Here is a 20,221-nt window from a genome sequence, read left to right on the forward strand (position 1 = left end):
AGTTATGTTGATCGTACACTGTTTTATTAATAATTGAAACTCAAAATTTACAACAAATATTTAATACTTAAGTGTGTTAATGTGTGTAGCAATGTAATCAATACAGTCAAACAGAAATAGTTCAGTAAATGAATCAAACTAATTGAAAATATGTTTTAAATCTTGAAGAACACAAGAAATTTTAATGACATGAGTTTATAAAAATTATAAATAGTTAGTAAATTATACAGATGTTTCCACTTACGCAAAATTACTCGAGATTCCAACTGAAGGTGGGCTCCCTATGAGCGCCGTCCCTCGCTATTTTAACAGGAAATTGACAATGCGCAGGAAGAGTTGGACGGTCCATTGAAAAATAAAACAATGGTTTATACAAAGCCCAAGTTGACCGAGTAATCTCAGCACACATCGACTCTTAATCTAATTATAAATGCCTTAATACCTACGCAATTTATACTGTAATTATCTTAAAATGTCTTTTCAAAAAAGGAAAATTGTATTTCTATACCAAGAAAACAACATAGTAAAGTAACATTTAGATAAATTTGTGTAGCTTTTGATAAACATGAATACTTATTTGGTTCATGACTATTTATATCAGATTTCGATATGTATTACAAATTTTCTTTACAATACCAATTTTTTGCCAATACTTGCCAAAATTTTACATTCATTCTACTAGTATCCTATTACGAAAAGTATTAAAGGCCATCAAGTTATTTAGTAATTAATGTAGGCCAACCCTCTCTGAATATTTTATTTGTGGTTCGAAATACACGGTGAGCTATATCGGAATATAAAAAATTTGTTTAATAATGGATCAATTATTTCCTTTATGGTATATATTTCTTACCTTAATTTTGTTGATTACCCTGTTCTTAGGTCTTCAGGCATGTAAACCTCTTCTCCCCTGTTATAGCACTTCCCCAAGCGCCCAGATGGAGCCAACGTCTCACCCTTTCATCAGGTCGATTTCGGCTCCCACCGCCCCCACCGGTCCCGGGTCCGAGCCTCCTTCTCCTGACCCTGAGGAGGTGGAGGCGGCAGAGCAGGTGGCTCCTCTTCAGCAACCACCACTGGCCCTCCGTCTACAACCACCCAGGAAGCGGCTCCTCCATCAGGCCTCTGCCCCAGTCACTCAAGCTGAGATGAGGAGAGTGAGAATGACCAGGACGGAGGTCGTCAAAGAGTGCGTAGACTTTATTTATGTCTAGGTTAAGTTCAAAGAGGGTTGATTTTAATAACATATCTACAAAGGTTGTTGTACCAAGTAATACTCTAGTACTCTATTACTGAAGCATCGTAATATACATGTCCCATGTTAATATTACTGTTATTACTGTGTCACTATTTTTATGTTACTGGTTGTATAAGCCAGTTTTTAAAATAAATATACGTACGTTTAATTTAATTTGACACATAATAAGGCAATTTCCATTCCTTCTAAAACCGCTTTCATCCAAAGAGCTATTGCCAACATAATATTCCACAGGAAAACTCCAATAAATTAATTCTGACTTAAATAAATAAATATTGTCAATGACATAGTAATTTCTCAACGGCATTACACTCTTAGCGTGTTGTGAACAATTATAGCCATGTGGTTGATCAGAAGTTTTAATGTATATAAGATGGGCACCTCCTCCTCTCTCCCTGTGAGAAATTCAAATATCGCGTCTTGATTATTGTGACACATTACACAGTGTGCTAATCCTGTGACAGTCTAGTGTGATAAACCTGTCACATTGAACCATCAATACAAAACCAAATATTTTTTTGTAGTTAACGTTCGACAATTTGAAAATTATGGACATTGTTTAGTGTCTAATATTTTTAATGTTATTTCACAATTAATTTCACAGTAGAACAATATTCTCATCTCTGAATTACCTGATATGTATTATTCATTATAAATATAATACATTTACCATGTATTATATGTGAATAGCCAAAAAATTCTAGTAGTACCTCCAATCCAACTGTGAACATAACGGAGAGTGCTTATTAAATTTTAATCTCATTATTTACCTTACAAACATTTGAATGTAGTTCAAAACTTAAAATTTACTCATCACAAGGAAGGAAAAGAACATAATGGAGAGAAGGTGCGTAAAGCGACGGTGAGAAAGAATGATGATGTGGAGAGCGTAGAGAAATATATATAATTCAGAATGTCAGTACACTAACAGACGAAAGATGATCAATATAGTCAATCTAAGTATGTACAGTATGTATGAAAATAGTTTTTAAGATTTCTCTCAAAATTGACACAAACAACTATTTGAATGAATCTCGTAATTGAGTTAATGTGATAAGCAATTATCTTAATTTATATTATATTGTTATATTGATAGTTACAAATGATTTCTTAATCTTTTTGAAAGTAATGTCAGTTAATCGATCTCATTCAAGGAAAAACGTGTGAAAAATGCATGAGAAATTTTTAAAATAAAAATAAATCAAGCCGATATTATTTAAAATCGTATTTGGCATTTGTACAGAAGTACAAGACATCTTACAAGAAACGTAAGTAAAATATTATTTTTATTGCAGAATAAGGAAAGTGTATTACTAGCATGAAACTGGGTTTCTGTTACAAGTGACTATTGTCAAGCTACCATCTAACTGAAAGGCGGACCGAGGAAAGCACAATACACGTAACATTTGTTACAATGGAAACTTTCACACTGGTCACTTTCTAAATGTTTATATTTACGTCATTTTTTGTAAATCCTGTCTTTTTTGAGTAGTTGATTTCAGTATTTCTGAATATTTAGCGATTGACATTACTTAAGTTTATTCATACAGTAGCAATATATAATTAATTTAAATAGTTCTTTAAAAATAAATGTAATCACTTACTTGAATTACCACGTTAAGTGGCTAACCAATAGAGGTTTATTTTTATTTTCCACAAAGCGTGATAATAGCAAATCTGGAAATGTCAAATTGATAGTAATGCTTAGTGAGAAATCAATGTTAGTTTATTTTTTATAATTTATATCGCATTACTTCATCGTCACACATGCATATGATACCTCAATCAGTTTATATTGTGCAGAGTAGAAGTCTTTCAGTAAACTTCTATCAGACACGCTTGTTGATTTGAATCTAAAATCTTATAAAAGTAGAATAAATTAATACGGATTTTAAGCTTCGTCAAATCAGTTCTGTAGTACTATGTTATTATAAAATATTAATAATGTTATTGTAATAAATAAAATATTAACAAAAATTAAATATTGAAATTTATTTATTTTCACTATGTTTATTCATAGTAGCAAACAAAACAATTTTAATTTGGCTGTCCAAATATTAATTAGAAAGTAAGAGAGGAATGGTATAGTAAAAAAAATGCAGTAAATATTTTAAAACATGGATTAAAAAAACACACACAAACACATTTACAATATAGGAGTGTTCCATGCACTACCGATCATATCAATGTAAAAGCACTTTTGCCAAAAAAGCTGTCGTACCTTTACTACAATGAAATACCGAAGGGATATTTTGAAGAATTTTCCATAGACTGGTTCTATTGATTAATCTATCTGTGTTATAACCAGGTACTTAAAGAAAGTGTGTCTGTGTACTAGCAGATATGGTCAACTAATAATACAAATATTTAACACTATACATCGCATGCTGTCAAGAACGTGCAAGAATGTGCCTTACGTATTACACCATATATTTTGTGAGTCTTGTGTATATGAAGATGGGCACTTTATTTTACATTTTCACTTATTAGCCTTAATAATTTGTTGTACGCCATTGGACAAGTTTTTGTTTGTTAACTATTTTACGTAAATATATTATATAAAGAAATAAATGTATTATTAATTATCAAAATTACGTATTGTTTATCTTCATTACTATTAATATAAGAGCAAAATTAGTTCTCCCGTTACTTTTCTGAGGTGATCATGTATTGATATTAAGAAACTGGGTCTGCTATTACACGTGGGTAGTGGCAAGTGTAAAATTAACAATTGACTGAAAGGTGGACGAAAGAAAATATGTTAGTAACAGTTGTTTCAAGGGATATTTGCACAACGTGTAAGCTGTGTTAGTTAAACAGCATATTTACGAATAGATTTCCTAGATTGGATGAAATTCTGAGGTTGTATCGTTATTATACTAATGTAATTTAGGGGTAGAAAATATAACTTATGATTGTCAGAATAAAATTTTGACGTATGAAAAATTTAGTTTCATAGAGGAGATTCTACATTTTGTTGTGTTGACACTTTTAGTGGAACCACAGTATTAGTGCCTCCCATTTCAAAACCAAACAAAAAGTGTAACAGTGTATTATGTGAAAGAAGACCAATAGTTATACAAGTTTAAATGATTCAAACAGTTTCATAAGACATTACAACTTGCCCTAACCTCAAATTACTCTTTGTACGCTTTCAACTGAAGTAACTACAAACTTAGTTCTCTATATTCAAGTTAACAGCTGCAGACTTGGTTCTGTCTCATTTATCACTACAACATGGTTATTTCCAAATTACATTTCTCTCTCCTTCTCTACAATGTGCTTTATAATTTACTACAAATGTTACAGCGCTGCGCCAACTCATATGTGAATGTTTTGATTCAGCTGTGTTACTTGAAGATTAAAAATAAATTATCTCTCTTTTTTATTGTCTATAGATAATGTTTATTACTTTTTTAGACCTGCACATGAAAATTGATGCCATGAAAACAAACAGTGAGATATGAATTGTGAATAGATCATAAAATTTTTCTCAGTCCATCTCCAAAATCCAAAATCCATTTAACGTTCTTTTTTTATAAACTAACCATTTATTTTCTTTCTATTAGAGAGATAAGAGGTTTTTTTTTATTTACAAAAGCTCGAAATGTCTTACGTAAAATCGGAGGAAGTAATTTACTCTTATCGCATAAAGTAGCTATGGTGGGTTGCTCGAATGTGAAATGTTGAATTTTACTCCAGTTCACCTTCCTATTAGTGCAAAATCTGGAATGTGATGCTGTCACAGTCTTGAATTCTGGAATCTCGAATCATTTTCGTCTATAGATATTAAAGAAGGTTAGACTGCACTAAGAGGAAGGTGGACTGGAGCTAAGCTCAACATTCACATTCCTCCCGTCAGTTGAAACATTATAAAGTGAAAACTATCTGAAATGTATAACTCATTTGTGTTGGTTCGCTGAGTTGTTTTCAGTAGATATTAAAATAAGTTATTATTAAGTGATATTAAATAAACAGCCGACAGTTGGTTTTTTACAAAACAATTTATTAATCCATCGATTTAATAAGAAAACTAATATATGACCAATGCATGAACTTATCTTAGGCTTATCTGCATATAAAGTAGATGCAGATTGGCACTTGAACTACTTTGGTACCTTGAAAGTTAATTTCTTTGTTTTTTCTACACATTGAAAATAACCATTAAATACTAGTTATACAAATAATTATTCGCTGAATGTTAATGAAGCCTATTGCTCAAGGGCTGAAAGATTTAATTATTACTCGTCTATCCATGCGATATCTCGAATAAGAACTTAAATAATCCATAGATGTGAAACATCCATATATATGTAATATATATATATATATATATGTAATATATATATATATATATATATTATATATATATATATATATATATATATATATATATATACATAAATTATATGTGTATATATATATATACACACACACACACACACACACACACACATATAATTTTACTGTGTACATGATCATGACGATATATTAGTTGTAAGGTTGTAGCCTAATCATTTATATTATTGAATGGAGAAGAACAATTTAATAAGTTCAAAACTTTTCTTTTTTACTCAAAGATAAGTTTCGAAAATAAAACGATTTGTCTGAGATATTACAGGGAGCTACCCAGGGAACATTCACAATATTACTAATGTTACTCATATAAATTCCATAACTTTTTTGTTATTGTGATAGAATTTTATGGTAGTATTGAAGAATTTTTTCCGGTTGCTTGAAAACGTTAAATGTGGTGTACTCGTATAGCCTATCGATCTAAAAGATTAAAAAGATTAATATTTATAGCTGCCGAAAGATATCACAAAACATAAACCCCTCAGAACAAACCCACGTTGTAGACCTATTTTACAAACATGGAGGGTTATATTCCTGTACAAAGATGTGTTACCATTACTTCACTTCTGTTTCAGCTTCATCAAGAGGGAGACGGCAGTGTTCTTGGGGGTTGATAAGGACACGGAAGCCCGGGAGAGGGCGCGATGGTTAGAACGCCGCAAACGTATGTGCACACGGAAGTACGGCCTAAAGAAGGAGCATTGTATCCAGGAGAGACCTCAGGACGCGAGGCCGACCAGGGATTCTGTGAGTGAAAAGACACAATATTTGTGTACGATATTGTCAGTAGTAACGATATGTTATCTGTAGTTTATTTTATTTCTTTGCTAATCGTACAATTTTATAACATAACAAATATTAAAATTGAATTTTTACAGTTTGTCCCAAATTTTTTGCATACTGAAGGGATACTGTAAACTATAAGAGTTACATAAAGTATTAAATTTACAAAGTTTTGCGTAATGAAAAACCCAATAAATAATTGTGATTAAGTTATACTTTCCTTTTGGGCTTCGTGAAATAATTAGAAGAAATCCGTTTTTTGTGTAATTCTTTGAAGGGAATTTTGATTATTTTATTGGTTGTCAATCCTAGCTGATACTTCATTGCACGTAGTGTTGGAATCTGCTGTCTAGTGACGCATATAAATTATATGGCAAGGTCGCAAAAAATATTCTGCTGGCCCGCACGTTCACAGGACGTTGGATATTTTGGGGGAAAGAATCTCTAACAAAGTTCATACGCGCAGGGCAATACGCAGTGCTGAAAACCATAGAATATGCGTAATGCAGAGAAGAGTGCTCATTGAAAACCTTTCAGATTAAAAGCTACTTAAAAGTGAGTCTTTACGTTTACATTTCTATTACATAAGACACCTAAGCTATATTTTTTTTAGTTAGAATAAACTAAGTTGCATTACAAATTTCATTAGGTTGTTTCTGTTTTTATATAATTATTTTTATTGTTTACAAGATTATAAATATAATTCAATTTGAAACTAACACGCTATTTTGCTAATCAGTCACATAATGTTTAGCCTGACCTTATGATATAATCATATGTTTCACTAAACAGCTGATTCCACCTCCTAGTGTTGTGAAATATCAGTCAAGTTTACCAACCACCCCAATAACATAGTAAAAATTCCCTTTAAACAATCATAAAAAAGAGTGTTTAATAATTATTTGATAAAGTCCACAAGGAAAATATAAAATGTATGGTATTTTTGAAATCATTAAAACATTTACTTTCTATGAATTAAGTAAAACTTTGTTGTTGTTTTTAAAAATATTTTAAAGTCACCGCCTCCTGATTGCTGGGCGTGTAAAGTTTTTCATTATAATATTTATAAACTAGAAGAAATTCCATGCAGGTTTCAGTAAAAAAAAAACTTCCATTATAAGTAATAATAAGAGAGCTGTAACAGTTTGAAAATTTTGACCAAAACAGGTTTTGAGCGCAGCGAGTGAACGACGCAACTAATAACTCAACCACACTGATTATTGGTCTTGTTATTACGTAAAACTTTGTTCATTTAATCTTTGTTTTTTATATTATAATTTCCAATATCCCTTCATTTGGAACACACTGTATCTATAAACATATGTTGAAGATAATATTTAATGATTTTACAGTTTGAAAAATATAACATTATATAGGAAACATTGTCAAGGAATCCAAGACACAATAATTGTACACATATATTGGAACTACCGGGTTACCGACTGATATGCTAGTATTATCTTTTTACGATATGCATATTTTTTGTGGTCTAAGAACTAAATTATACATTTTCTATTTAAAACCTCTCCTTGTCGAAACTTAGTACTGAAAAGTAATGTACCTGGTTGTTCTTACGAAATAATTAGGCTCATTTAATAATCCTCTTATTTTTACGTATAACAACAAGAAAACTTTTTTATTAAGTTGACTAATTAATTTTAGATTATTTTAGCCTCATTTTAGGGTAAAGAGTGTAAAGGGAACTAAATTATCATTCTGGGAAAATCAATGTATCAGATGGTCTTTGATTATTAAAATAATTGATCCGAATTATAAGCTTGATAGATGGGGTTGGGATTGTGAATAAATCAAATATTCAAGTATGTTCCCTTTGTCTGATTTAATTTCGTTACCGAGAATTTTTCTATTTTTGACGTAATAAAGTTTGAAGGGGAGTTGGAATAAAAGGTACTGTTTGTTTTGTTATACGCTATTGTCGTAAAATATATATTTGTGGCTTTTACATGTTAAAATGTTCACGGGGTGGAAGTTTTGTTCATTTGTGTTGAATAGACTTGTAGCCTATGTACGTGTAGTATTGATTACATTTGACAGTGTTAAATTAAATCACCGAAATATTTCTGAAGTCTTCATTGAAATAAAAATCATTTAGTAGTTCTTAATCACGGAATGTACATGCTGTTGTGTTGGAGTTGTTAGTTGGGGTTGATATTTCCATATCGTCAAGATCATATACTTGAGATTTTAATTCTAATAAAACACTATATTTTATGAAATTTCTTCGAATCTGCTGTAAATATCATTAATGATTCTACAGAAATAAATGTCTTGCAAATATTTGTTACTTTTAAAACTTTATCGGGCTGGACACAACTTTTTACTGATTTCAAAGTACTTGGTTAACACTAATAAGACATAAAACTTGAAACTCTATACTTTGCTTATTTTTCAACATTTTCTCTTAGATTTATTATTCAATTGTATTGTGTGTTGTGATAGAGATGTTTTATGATTCTGATTCTTGTAGTTTTCTTGATTATGAATTTAAATAGGTTTAAAATTAGTTGTATACTAAATTGTACAAACTATGTGTGGTTATGTTTATCTGCAATGACACAGGTTAGTGCTAAGATATTCGAGCCGGAAAACAATTAATTTCGCTTACTAAAATAAGACGCCCAAATCCTGACTTAATTCCGTATTATACCACATTTATAGTTAAGAACAAACCGATTGTAAATGGAAAGGGCTCAGGAGACATTTTCCCGCAGATTGCACTGACTGTTATATATTTCATTTCTGCACAAGAAGTTTGTAAACAGTTAAGGGTTGTTCCAGAGCGAAATGGCACCAAGAGACGAGACCGAGGACTCGTTGCGCCTGACGGAACCCCCCGTGCGCCGGAAACCCTCGGTAGCCAAAATGACTTTCAAGGGGATGGCGCTGGTAGTGCAGGTACGCATACATAACGATATGTAAATATACAACAGTACTTGCTAGATCAAGCTGGAATATTGTATAACATTTCAGAGTAGGCATGTATCATCATAAAACTGCTTATGTTCTTTAGTGTTTGTATTAGAGCAATTGGAGGAAATTGTTACGAAAACTGTTATGGATCTCACATTTTACTTTACAAATATAAAATGACATTACTTGACTTTTGAACAGCTGCTCTTGTTGCAAAGCTTACAACTGGAGAGTCAGTATGCGTTGATTTCTATGACAGCGCTCATGAGTTGTCTTGTGTTGTTGCCTTGAGTTAAATGTGGTATTTCTCGTTCCAGACGTTGGGACGACATCGTGGCGCGCATCAGTCCACACTGAGCAGGCAGATGTCCCGCAGCTACTCCCCTTCCACTGTGCCTGTAACCCCGGATCCATCCTCACCACTGGAGGACGAGGTGAGTCGTGGGACTTCTATGAGAATAGGCGTATTTCGACGATATAAAAATATTTAGAATATAAAGAATAGATTTTTTATGATCAGATGCCGTTATCAGTGATAAAGGTGCCTTTAGAAAAGTAGTGCTTATGGTCATTCAACGCTGAATATGTATGTGTCAGTACCTACTCATGGTACCAAAACTGTATTTGTAGAGTTTACTCTCGACATTGCATATCTGGATTATTATAATAAATGGTTTGAAAAGCGTAAAGACATCTGTATCAGAAAAGACTTTGGAACAGCTGGAAACATGGAATTTTAAGGGATTAAAAATATGTTTCACATCTCCGTGGAGTAAAACGGTGTAAGGTATTAGAGAAAGGTGTGTTACATTATGCTGTTGGGGAGTTTTAAATTAATGTAACAAAAAAGAGAGAGAGAGAGAGAGAGAGAGAGAGAGAGAGAGAGAGAGAGAGAGAGAGAGAGAGAGAGAGAGAGAGAGAGAGAGAGAGAGAGAGAGAGAGAGAGAGAGAGAGAGAGAGAGAGAGAGAGAGAGAGAGAGAGAGAGAGAGAGAGAGAGAGAGAGAGAGAGAGAGAGAGAGAGAGAGAGAGAGAGAGAGAGAGAGAGAGAGAGAGAGAGAGAGAGAGAGAGAGAGAGAGAGAGAGAGAGAGAGAGAGAGAGAGAGAGAGAGAGAGAAGAGAGAGAGAGAGAGAGAGAGAGAGAGAGAGAGAGAGAGAGAGAGAGAGAGAGAGAGAGAGAGAGAGAGAGAGAGAGAGAGAGAGAGAGAGAGAGAGAGAGGAGAGAGAGAGAGAGAGAGAGAGAGGAGAGAGAGAGAGGAGAGAGAGAGAGAGAGAGAGAGAGAGAGAGAGAGAGAGAGAGAGGAGAGAGAGAGAGAGAGAGAGAGAGAGAGAGAGAGAGAGAGAGAGAGAGAGAGAGAGAGAGAGAGAGAGAGAGAGAGAGAGAGAGAGAGAGAGAGAGAGAGAGAGAGAGAGAGAGAGAGAGAGAGAGAGAGAGGAGAGAGAGAGAGAGAGAGAGAGAGAGAGAGAGAGAGAGAGAGAGAGAGAGAGAGAGAGAGAGAGAGAGAGAGAGAGAGAGAGAGAGAGAGAGAGAGAGAGAGAGAGAGAGAGAGAGAGAGAGAGAGAGAGGAGAGAGAGAGAGAGAGAGAAGAGAGAGAGAGAGAGAGAGAGGAGAGAGAGAGAGAGAGAGAGAGAGAGAGAGAGAGAGAGAGAGAGAGAGAGAGAGAGAGAGAGAGGAGAGAGAGAGAGAGAGAGAGAGAGAGAGAGAGAGAGAGAGAGAGAGAGAGAGAGAGAGAGAGGAGAGAGAGAGAGAGAGAGAGAGAGAGAGAGAGAGAGAGAGAGAGAGAGAGAGAGAGAGAGAGAGAGAGAGAGAGAGAGAGAGAGAGAGAGAGAGAGAGAGAGAGAGAGAGAGAGAGGAGAGAGAGAGAGAGAGAGAGAGAGAGAGAGAGAGAGAGAGAGAGAGAGAGAGAGAGAGAGAGAGAGAGAGAGAGAGAGGAGAGAGGGAGAGGGAGAGGGAGAGGGAGAGGGAGAGAGCGTTATTAGTGAGTTATTTGTCCTATACAATTTTTAGGAGTTACTCAGGACACAAGTAACTGCAATTTGAACTATAATCATGGTGGTGAGTTCAAAATGTTCATATAATAAGTAAAAAATAAAGTATAATGATTTTTATTTTAAAAATTAGTTTATCATATAAAATTATTAAAATAGTTAATATTGTACTATGAATGCCCAGGAATAAAAATATAATTATATATTTCACTAACATATATGACCAGGAATTTTAACCTTAATCTTTCATCCCAACACTATTTGTGGTAATTCAAATAAATCATTATCTCCACGGTTCATAAAATTAAAATTTACGTAATTTCTAACCCAGAATTTATGGGAAGTTATGCTATTGGCTCTCACCTGCAGATAAATCATATTTTAAATAAGAAAATAATTGTAGAAATATTTAAACGTAGTGCTTACTTTTCAGTTTAACGAAAAAACATAGTTTTTAGATTCTTTAATGTTAATGTTAATGTTAGTTATTAGTTGTGAAATGGGTGGATATATGAAGAGCAACGTAGCCATGTTAATTTACATAGAATGTATATGGCAATCCAAAACCAAGAACAAACTTAGATCAAAGGCCTTCTAGACCCATCTGATCAAACTTGGTAGCTTGTCCATCAGATCGGTGAGTATACTCTGGTTGAAGTGTTATAAGCCCGTGGTTGTTAGCTTTGGACGTTGTCAGCTTTTGCTGTCCTATAATGAGAACTGTTTCAAGCCTTCTCATAAATTGTTTTGCTAAGGTATCATAATTTACGCCACTATTTTAATATTATTATAATAACAATAATTGTAACGGAATAACTGTTTTTAAAGTTTTTTACATTGCAGACTTTCAAATTGAAACCGTAATAATGCCCCTTCTTTTCCATTTTTATATACGTATCATATTAAAATTTTTCCTGAATTTGAGACGATTAGCTACCACCGTCATCGTATATATTTCAAAGTAAATTAGAAGCCGGTGCAAAAATTCAAAGTTCATGATTTTCCGACATATTGTATTTTATTTAATAAATATTTGTTTCAATATTTTTGAAATGTAGGGTTTTTTTAATACAATTTATTCTAATATTCTAATAGTTTGATACTGCTGTTTAAAATATTTTAAAAACATTGAAGATAAACTAATTAAGACAGAAATAATGATATTTTTATTACATTCCTAAATTTTAAGAAGTGCACTAAAGAATGATATACGTCTTTACACATTTGTAATATAACGGATATAATTATAATAAATACACGCAGAAAAATATTTGTTAATTAGAATTCAATTGCTAAGAGCCAATTGGATATTGCTAAGAGTTTAAAATAAATTCCCTCCAAAGTTATTACTTTTTCGTTTTTAAGAAGTATTATTAAAGGTACAGTGATTTTTTCTTTTTCGCAGTACTCGTACGTTACGTCTTGTTAAGTTGCATTATATTCTACAGGTCTTTTACTCCGTGGATCATTTTGGATCGGACGAACCCACCACTGCTGCCTCTACAACAGCTGATACAATCGATTCCATGCATCCTCCCACAATTCCAGAGGAAGTTAATCCTCAACAAAGGTACGATATAGTCTTATAACCCTTACAGATAAGAAACCTTTTGATCTAATGATATAGTTACTCTTATGTATATTCTTATTTTCTGAGAAAACATTTCAATTTTAGATTTAAAACAAGCATTAATTAAAAAAAATATCTGTTAAAGTAGTATTTGTGCGTGTTTGAAAAATTCCTCCAACTATATTTTCTTTCTTTAAAATCCAATTTATTAACCATTCTGCTCATGCAGTCATTTTCAGTGTCAAGTATCTTTTTCAGCGGTAAACATTGTTCTTTTAAGAATCAAAATAGCGTAAATTAGGTTCCCAATCAATTTGTTAGTAACCAAAAATTGGTGTATTTAGATATGTTCAATACTTCCATTTTATATCTTACTAAAAACTGGAAACTACTAGACTACCGCACCAGTCCCAACAACTCTCTTCCTTCATAGATAATAATTATTAAATATAAACTGAAACTTATTACTCGCATTTCCTTAGATTTAGCGGAAGAGAGGATATTGTAGGCTAGTACTAATATTTTACCGCACTACAGTTACTATTATGTAATTTTCCATAGCTCAACATTTAAACGTGTAATACTCAAAAATTAGTTTTGTAGTGTCTTTCCTCGTGAGATCTATAAAGAGTTATTCATCATTGCTCGGGACCGAGACTTTTTATATCACTTATTAATTTTACGATAACATCATGGCTCTTCACTCTATCTTCAGTGTGTTCTTAAAAGGTATAAGGAATCATAAATGTTACAGAAAATCATAAATATACGATCAAAGAACATGCATTGGCATTACAGTACGTATGGAACTTTTTATTCCACAATACTACACAATTTGTATTTTTTTTAATACGGTGAGTGTTTTTTTCAGAGAAATAACCTGCACCTTGTGTCAAATTGACAAGTTTTCTGTCATAGAAATCATATTTTGCTGTGTATGGTTACCTGAAACAACATTCGATGTTCTAGACTGAACCGACATAGCAGCTGGAAGCGGCAGGATAAGCAGAAGGACGAGGGTCCTGCTGGTCACGTGGGTCTCAGCAGGATATACAGCAATCATCTAGAGGGGGTTGTGGACAACTCAAACAGACGCCAGTATGGAATGGGCATCGTAGGACGACTGTTCGGGTTGGTATAATAGTGGCAGTAATGTCGAAATTTTGATAAATGTTTATTGTATAATACTATATGCACTAATTAGAAAAAAATAGAAGCTTAAACGCTTGTGAATATTTTAATAAACATTATAAAATCTATATTTTCTACAGTTTTTGCTTAAATTTTCAATGTGTCTCAAGTTTGTGGTTCATCCTAATTGGATCCAATGGAACAGTATCCTAGAGCCTAGAGTGAAAACATGTATTAGATTTGATCCAATGGCTCAGTGTTCTAGAGTTACGAACATGTATTAAAGTGGATTTAATGGGGCAGTGTCCTAGAGCAACAAACATGTAATAGATTTTATGGAATGGGCTAGTGTTCTAGAGTAACGAACATGTATTAGACTGGATCGAATGGGTTAGTGTCCTAGAGCAACAAAAATGTATTAAAATGGATCCAATGGGGCATTCCTAGAGTACAAAACGTGTATTAAATTGGACCCAATGACGCATAGCCTGATGGTATTCAACAATACTGTACTGTAAGGTTTGCCACTCAACTGCTCCTTACGAAACATGATATAATTATGTTTATGTTACTACAACGTTAAGGTTAGATTTCATGAGTGTACTGCGACCGAGAAAGATCGTCTGTGAACAGTGAATCAAGCAACTAGCCTGTCCATCTAATCGAGGATAGTTACTAAACGTGATAGCAATATACAGGGTGTCCAGCAACCATTCGAACAAACTTTGCAACATTGTTCAGCAGGCCAAAACTAACAAATAATGCAATATAACAGGTGTCCTATTTCACTTCGTTAGCGTCTGATTGTCTGTATGTGTTTTTTGAGGAAAAAATTACTACTCAAAACCACTTAAGATACAGAATTCAAACTTAACAGTTATGTTAACCTAGTGTTGGTCCTTTTCACTGAAAAAAATAAATCAAATATCTCATTGAATTTCAGAATGGCGGCCGTTCAAAATGTCCAAATTGTATTAGCTTTGAAACGGCTACTTTGACAACAAATTCACCAGGATAACTTTTTTAGCATATTTTATTACCAATTCAACAATCTTTTTGTTTCAAAAAGATTGAATAACAAATAACTGAGTTACAGCACCAAACTTAAAAACAGGTTAAATCCATTTTACGTTTGTTCGAATGGTTGCTGGACACCCTGTATATATTTCGTTCATTTCAATTAAATTGTTATATTTTATTTAGCAGGTGCCATATGGCTTTATGGTCGTATGAAGCTATTTTGTTACACCTTTGCGTAACCTTTCTTTGATATTTCAAAATTAATTATGTTTACTTTAATGAACGTTTATTGTACGAGTAACATGTGCATAGGAATGTTTACAAAATCAGTTTTAAAAGTTTGTCCAAACGGGACAAACGACTTTTAAAACTAATTTTGCAAACTTTCCTATGCACGTATTACTCGTAAAATAAACGTTCATTATTTGCTTCATAATTGATTTGAGTGAAACTTATTTCTGAGCAACTTTTCCTCATAATCAATTGTTCAGTATAATTGAAACTTCCATCCAATCATAGTCCAGGTCTATATAAAAATCTGGTATTACGTACCGTAGTATAACCGTAAATATTAGGAGATTAAAAATATCTAGACTTATCCAGGTCTTTCAAAATTACCATCACAGCTTACAAGACGATGACTAATAATAACATGATCAAGGATAGATTGTACAGATATGTGGTTAGTAACGTACTAAATGTCTATGCCAATAAATAAAATTTATAATGTGGCACTTAACTTAGGATTTTTTCCAATAGCCGATCTCTGAAAAGGTCAGTGACCGCCAGGGAGCCGGTGAAAGAACAGCTGGAAGACTTGGAAGATCATAGACCGTTCTTCACGTACTGGGTTACCACGGTGCAGATCCTAATCCTGTTCTTCTCTCTCTTCTGTTACGGGTTTGGCCCCGTAGGAATCGATCTTCACCAAGAGTCGGGACTGGTGAGTGATATATTTTATAAAAGCATGTTTTCTAACAAAAATAAAGTTTAATAATTTAAACGTTTATTTCTGTGTTAAATGATTTTTTCGCGTATGTAACCATATTGTTCGCTCATTATTTCTACATTCAGCTGACTACTGTATAACAAAAGAAAATTCGAATTACGAAACCCTTCTGAAAAGATGATCGTTTTCCGTTTTCAGGCAAACAATGAACTATTCAAGATTATTGTTTCGTTTATTAAAATTTCTTTGAAAACATAATTGTTTAACAAGCGTATCTAAAAATTAATAATTTGTCTAAACCATTCGTATTTAGTCTTCGTAATTACGGCAAATAATTGTTTCAGGTGCTGGTTACCAGTTTGTCTTTACAGCAAGTGGAGTTTAACGAACCAGCGAATTTCTGGATTGGACCAAGAGCGGTATGATTAGTTCATTAACTTGTACTCATTGTATTAACTTAAATTGAAGTCTGTTCTGTCTATCTTAAGATACAAATTAAGTACAATTAATGATATTTTTATCACAGATTAATAGTAACTACCGAAATGCTTGTATCATTAATGTACAGTATTTTAATTATTTATGTCAGTTTTTCTATATATGTTGGTAAATTTTATGATTATTAAAAATATATAAGGTACTCTTTATTCTTGTAATCCTCTAAAGTATAGTGCCTTTCCAACATTTAAAGGTTGCTTGAAAATAAGAGTCGATATGCCGTAGGTCATTTCAGTGTCCACAAAAGTACATTTGATTTCGTTTTACCAGTACCAAGTACTCATTGGATCAGTACAAAAAAGTTCCATCTGCAAACATTAATAACAGAAATTACCCATTTGTTTCAACACATTAAAATAAATTCTCCATACAGAATCAAGAAGCTGTTGTAAGATTTGAATAAATAGGGGGGTATATTTTAAAGTTACTATAATTCAACCAGATTTCAGTATCACAATGTCTATGTTAAATGCATTGGCATTTGTTTCATGTAGTTTAAAATGTTTGTTTACCAGGCTGATCTGATCCACCTGGGTGCCAAGTTCGCTCCGTGCATGCGCAGGGATGCCAAGATCATCAAGGAAATAGAGAAGGGCAGGGAGAAGGAGAGAGAGACGGCGTGCTGTATACGGAACGACGATTCTGGCTGTGTACAGTCCTCGCAGGCAGACTGCTCTGTAAGTGTCTTTATTTTAAAACTTTAATTAATTGTAAATGTAACCTTTTAAGAGAAGTTTCCTTTGGTAAAGTTCGCTGACTCAAATTGAATAATACAAAAAAAAAAACACCGAAATCATGCGTCTTTTATGAAATTTACCATTTAAAATTCGATTAAATTTGACATCCCAGTTGTACGGTTAAAATATTGCTAAAATAAAAGGAAGAATTTTAGAAACTGTATAAATTTTCACAAAGAATAACATAATTTTATTAAAAGTTATATTTCTATCTCTTCAAAATCAGTGTCTATTTGCAACAATTTTGTCTACACTTTATAAATACATGTGACCTTTTACAGTATTTAAAGTATTATATTTACAAAAATAATGATTGCTGAAAATTATGATTGAGCCAAAATGAGTTTGTTTTGCAGGATAGGTCTTATGTATAATTTAATATTTTGCATACATAGCTCCTTTGTGAAATTTAATAATGTTTATTGCTACCATCTATTCAAATTCCATTGCTTATTTATTTTCAATTCTATATAATACTAAACATTTAAAACTTTGCACTGTTAAAAGAAGTATGTATTTATAATAGCCTACATACATAAAGTCGGAAAAAGCAAACAAAATATTTCAAGTATATGCATTCATTTTGTAAACGCTTCCTCCTATATTATTTCTCTGCTAGTTATAAATGAACTTTTTAGCGTAAAAACCAAAGAGTATTTTAACTAAAAATACAACAATGTTTGGTTTTATTTATTGCCGCATTATAAAGTATTAAGAAGCAGTAGTACTGCGATAAATTGGCAATTGAAGTTGACAACCGACAATTGACAACTCAGTGTTCCACCGCAGTTAAAACTTGACAGCTAACATTATTGCTGACCAGTTGTGTAATGATGTGTTACGCAGTTGGCTTGTCAGCTATTGCGTAAGTTTAAGTTACGTTACGTTTACGAGTAGTGTCAATTAGTATGTATGGTGTTGGACTGATATAGTTACCCTCAATGATATTTTTGTTTAATAATTCGTTTATGAGTTTAGGTCCTTACATGACGATTTTACATAATACCACGCTCGTCATAATCAATTTTTTTCAGTTACTTACATTTTAATGCAATAATTAAATGCATTTTATTTTAAATGTTCATTTGATTTTTCCATGCGATTACACAAGAACGATCGTCAAAATCGACTTGATTTTGTTATATCTTTGGCGTGATTTTAATTTTACATTTCTGTGATTTCCATTCCTTTTCATTGTAGTTTCTTTTAGATGATCCAAGTTTGAAATGCATTTTGCTCTGTTACATTTTACAAATTATACTATTCAGAAAAGTATTCTGTTTAAAAATTATAATTTAGCCTAATCATTCAATAATGTCATTAAACTGCGTGTAAAAATAAAGTTGTAATTTTATTTTATTATCATTTGTTGTATTGCATAATTTAATGGTCTGTCATGTCACATAATTAATTATAATTCGGCAAAGGGCACTATAGACTTGTTCTGTCAACAGAGACAGGCCATGAGTATGAAATAAGAGACATGGCAGTGAATACTGAGTACTACTACAAGTGGTCATGTCGCCGTGCCGAGGGTACAGAATAACAAACCTGCACTATCGGAATTTTAAATTTGCTTCATATTTTAATGCTCTGAATATTTAAATTACTCTAATATATTCGACTTGATATATTCAACTAATATATGTTTAGGCTTTCTCAGTGTTTTATTAACAATATGTATTTCCAATGTGTATTTATGACTCTCTTTGCCATATGCTGGTCTCTTCGCGGGGTGATCTGATGCAGCATTTGAGACCTACGGTAATTTTTATGAAAGTTTTCTCCGCATGGATTATTTTTCTGTGTGATGTGGTTTGTCCTGATTTATTAAACGATTTTGTTAATTATTTTTATAATTGGTGTGACATTAGCGTTTATTAATTATTGTTTATTTTAACAGTGTTTTATTGAAATTGTATTTTATTTATGTAGCTTTAATACTGTTGTTGCTCAATTAACTTACTATTGATATAATTAGCCTATTATATTTACTGGCATGCCCGTGGTATTGAACGTGAGTTATTATCTGTATCTAGAACTATACAGTATATTATTTTCAAGATCTGCAATAACAATGTTGTAATCACTATATTCCAGTAACTATTTAGTTTGTATATATTTTTGTTTGATATTTTTTTAAATAAATTTGAAGGAAATAATACATTTATATTCAAAGTGTAAAAAATAAGTTTAGATGTTGGTTAATTTTCAAATGGTAATTTTAATAAAAGTTGCTTGGAACTAAATACAAAGAGTCTTATCAATTCATAACAAAGATTTGACTAAGTCATGAGCACTTTCAAAAGAAATTTTGCTTTGCTTAGCAAATTATAGGATACTTAAAATATGTTGTACAGTTTAAATTAATGTTTATGCACATTTTTAAAGTAACTTGATGTATATTTCAACATAATTTTATTTTATTAAAATCCTCTGTCATCTATTAATACGTTAATATATATATATATATATATATATATATATATATATATATATATATATATATATATATATATATTAAAGAGGGAATTAAACAATATTGAACATAATTTAAACAAACTTAAACTATAGCCTGACAATACGGAAAATTAAATATAAATAAGTGTGTTGTACTTAAAAGTAATACAGGTTTTTCAAGCGTTTGGTTGCATTGTTCTAGAAAACAATCTCTACGTGGAAGAAGTGGTCACCAGGGGACTCGGGCCCGGGAGGCCGTATCTCTGGAACTGTTTGTGGTCTAGACCCCAAGTGAGTTTTATAAACATTGTTATAGTAATTTGTTTATTTTGTATATTGAATGATAAGAAAATATTGGTGAGACAAAATTCAACTAAATGTGAGAGTTTGAAATCAATTGTAATATGAGGAATGGGCCATTACAACACTGCTGAACATTGCTAATTTCAAAAATGCGTCATAAAATGGGATACAACTACAGTACAATATACCATGACGATTCTTTTACAAACGAAAATGAATTGAGGCTTCATGGATAAAA

General features: G+C 32.4%; 1 protein-coding gene across 3 annotated transcripts in view; it reads left to right on the forward strand.

The window, feature by feature from the left end:
• Nucleotides 1-20,221, forward strand: part of LOC124353925 (inactive rhomboid protein 1) — a 291,736-nt gene that overhangs the window by 260,128 nt on the left and 11,387 nt on the right. The window contains exons 6-16 of one of the 3 annotated variants that reach the window (XM_046803984.1): nt 920-1,189; nt 6,190-6,361; nt 9,197-9,313; nt 9,646-9,762; nt 12,764-12,885; nt 13,855-14,016; nt 15,796-15,979; nt 16,330-16,404; nt 16,999-17,160; nt 18,943-18,984; nt 19,883-19,971. In XM_046803984.1, coding sequence (XP_046659940.1) covers nt 920-1,189; nt 6,190-6,361; nt 9,197-9,313; nt 9,646-9,762; nt 12,764-12,885; nt 13,855-14,016; nt 15,796-15,979; nt 16,330-16,404; nt 16,999-17,160; nt 18,943-18,984; nt 19,883-19,971 — 1,512 coding nt within the window. The remainder of the gene's footprint in view (nt 1-919; nt 1,190-6,189; nt 6,362-9,196; nt 9,314-9,645; nt 9,763-12,763; nt 12,886-13,854; nt 14,017-15,795; nt 15,980-16,329; nt 16,405-16,998; nt 17,161-18,942; nt 18,985-19,882; nt 19,972-20,221) is intronic. The other 2 variants (XM_046803985.1, XM_046803986.1) reach the window with 2 other exon arrangements.

This window comes from Homalodisca vitripennis, chromosome 2 (genome assembly GCF_021130785.1).
Source record: "Homalodisca vitripennis isolate AUS2020 chromosome 2, UT_GWSS_2.1, whole genome shotgun sequence".
NCBI lineage: Eukaryota > Metazoa > Arthropoda > Insecta > Hemiptera > Cicadellidae > Homalodisca > Homalodisca vitripennis.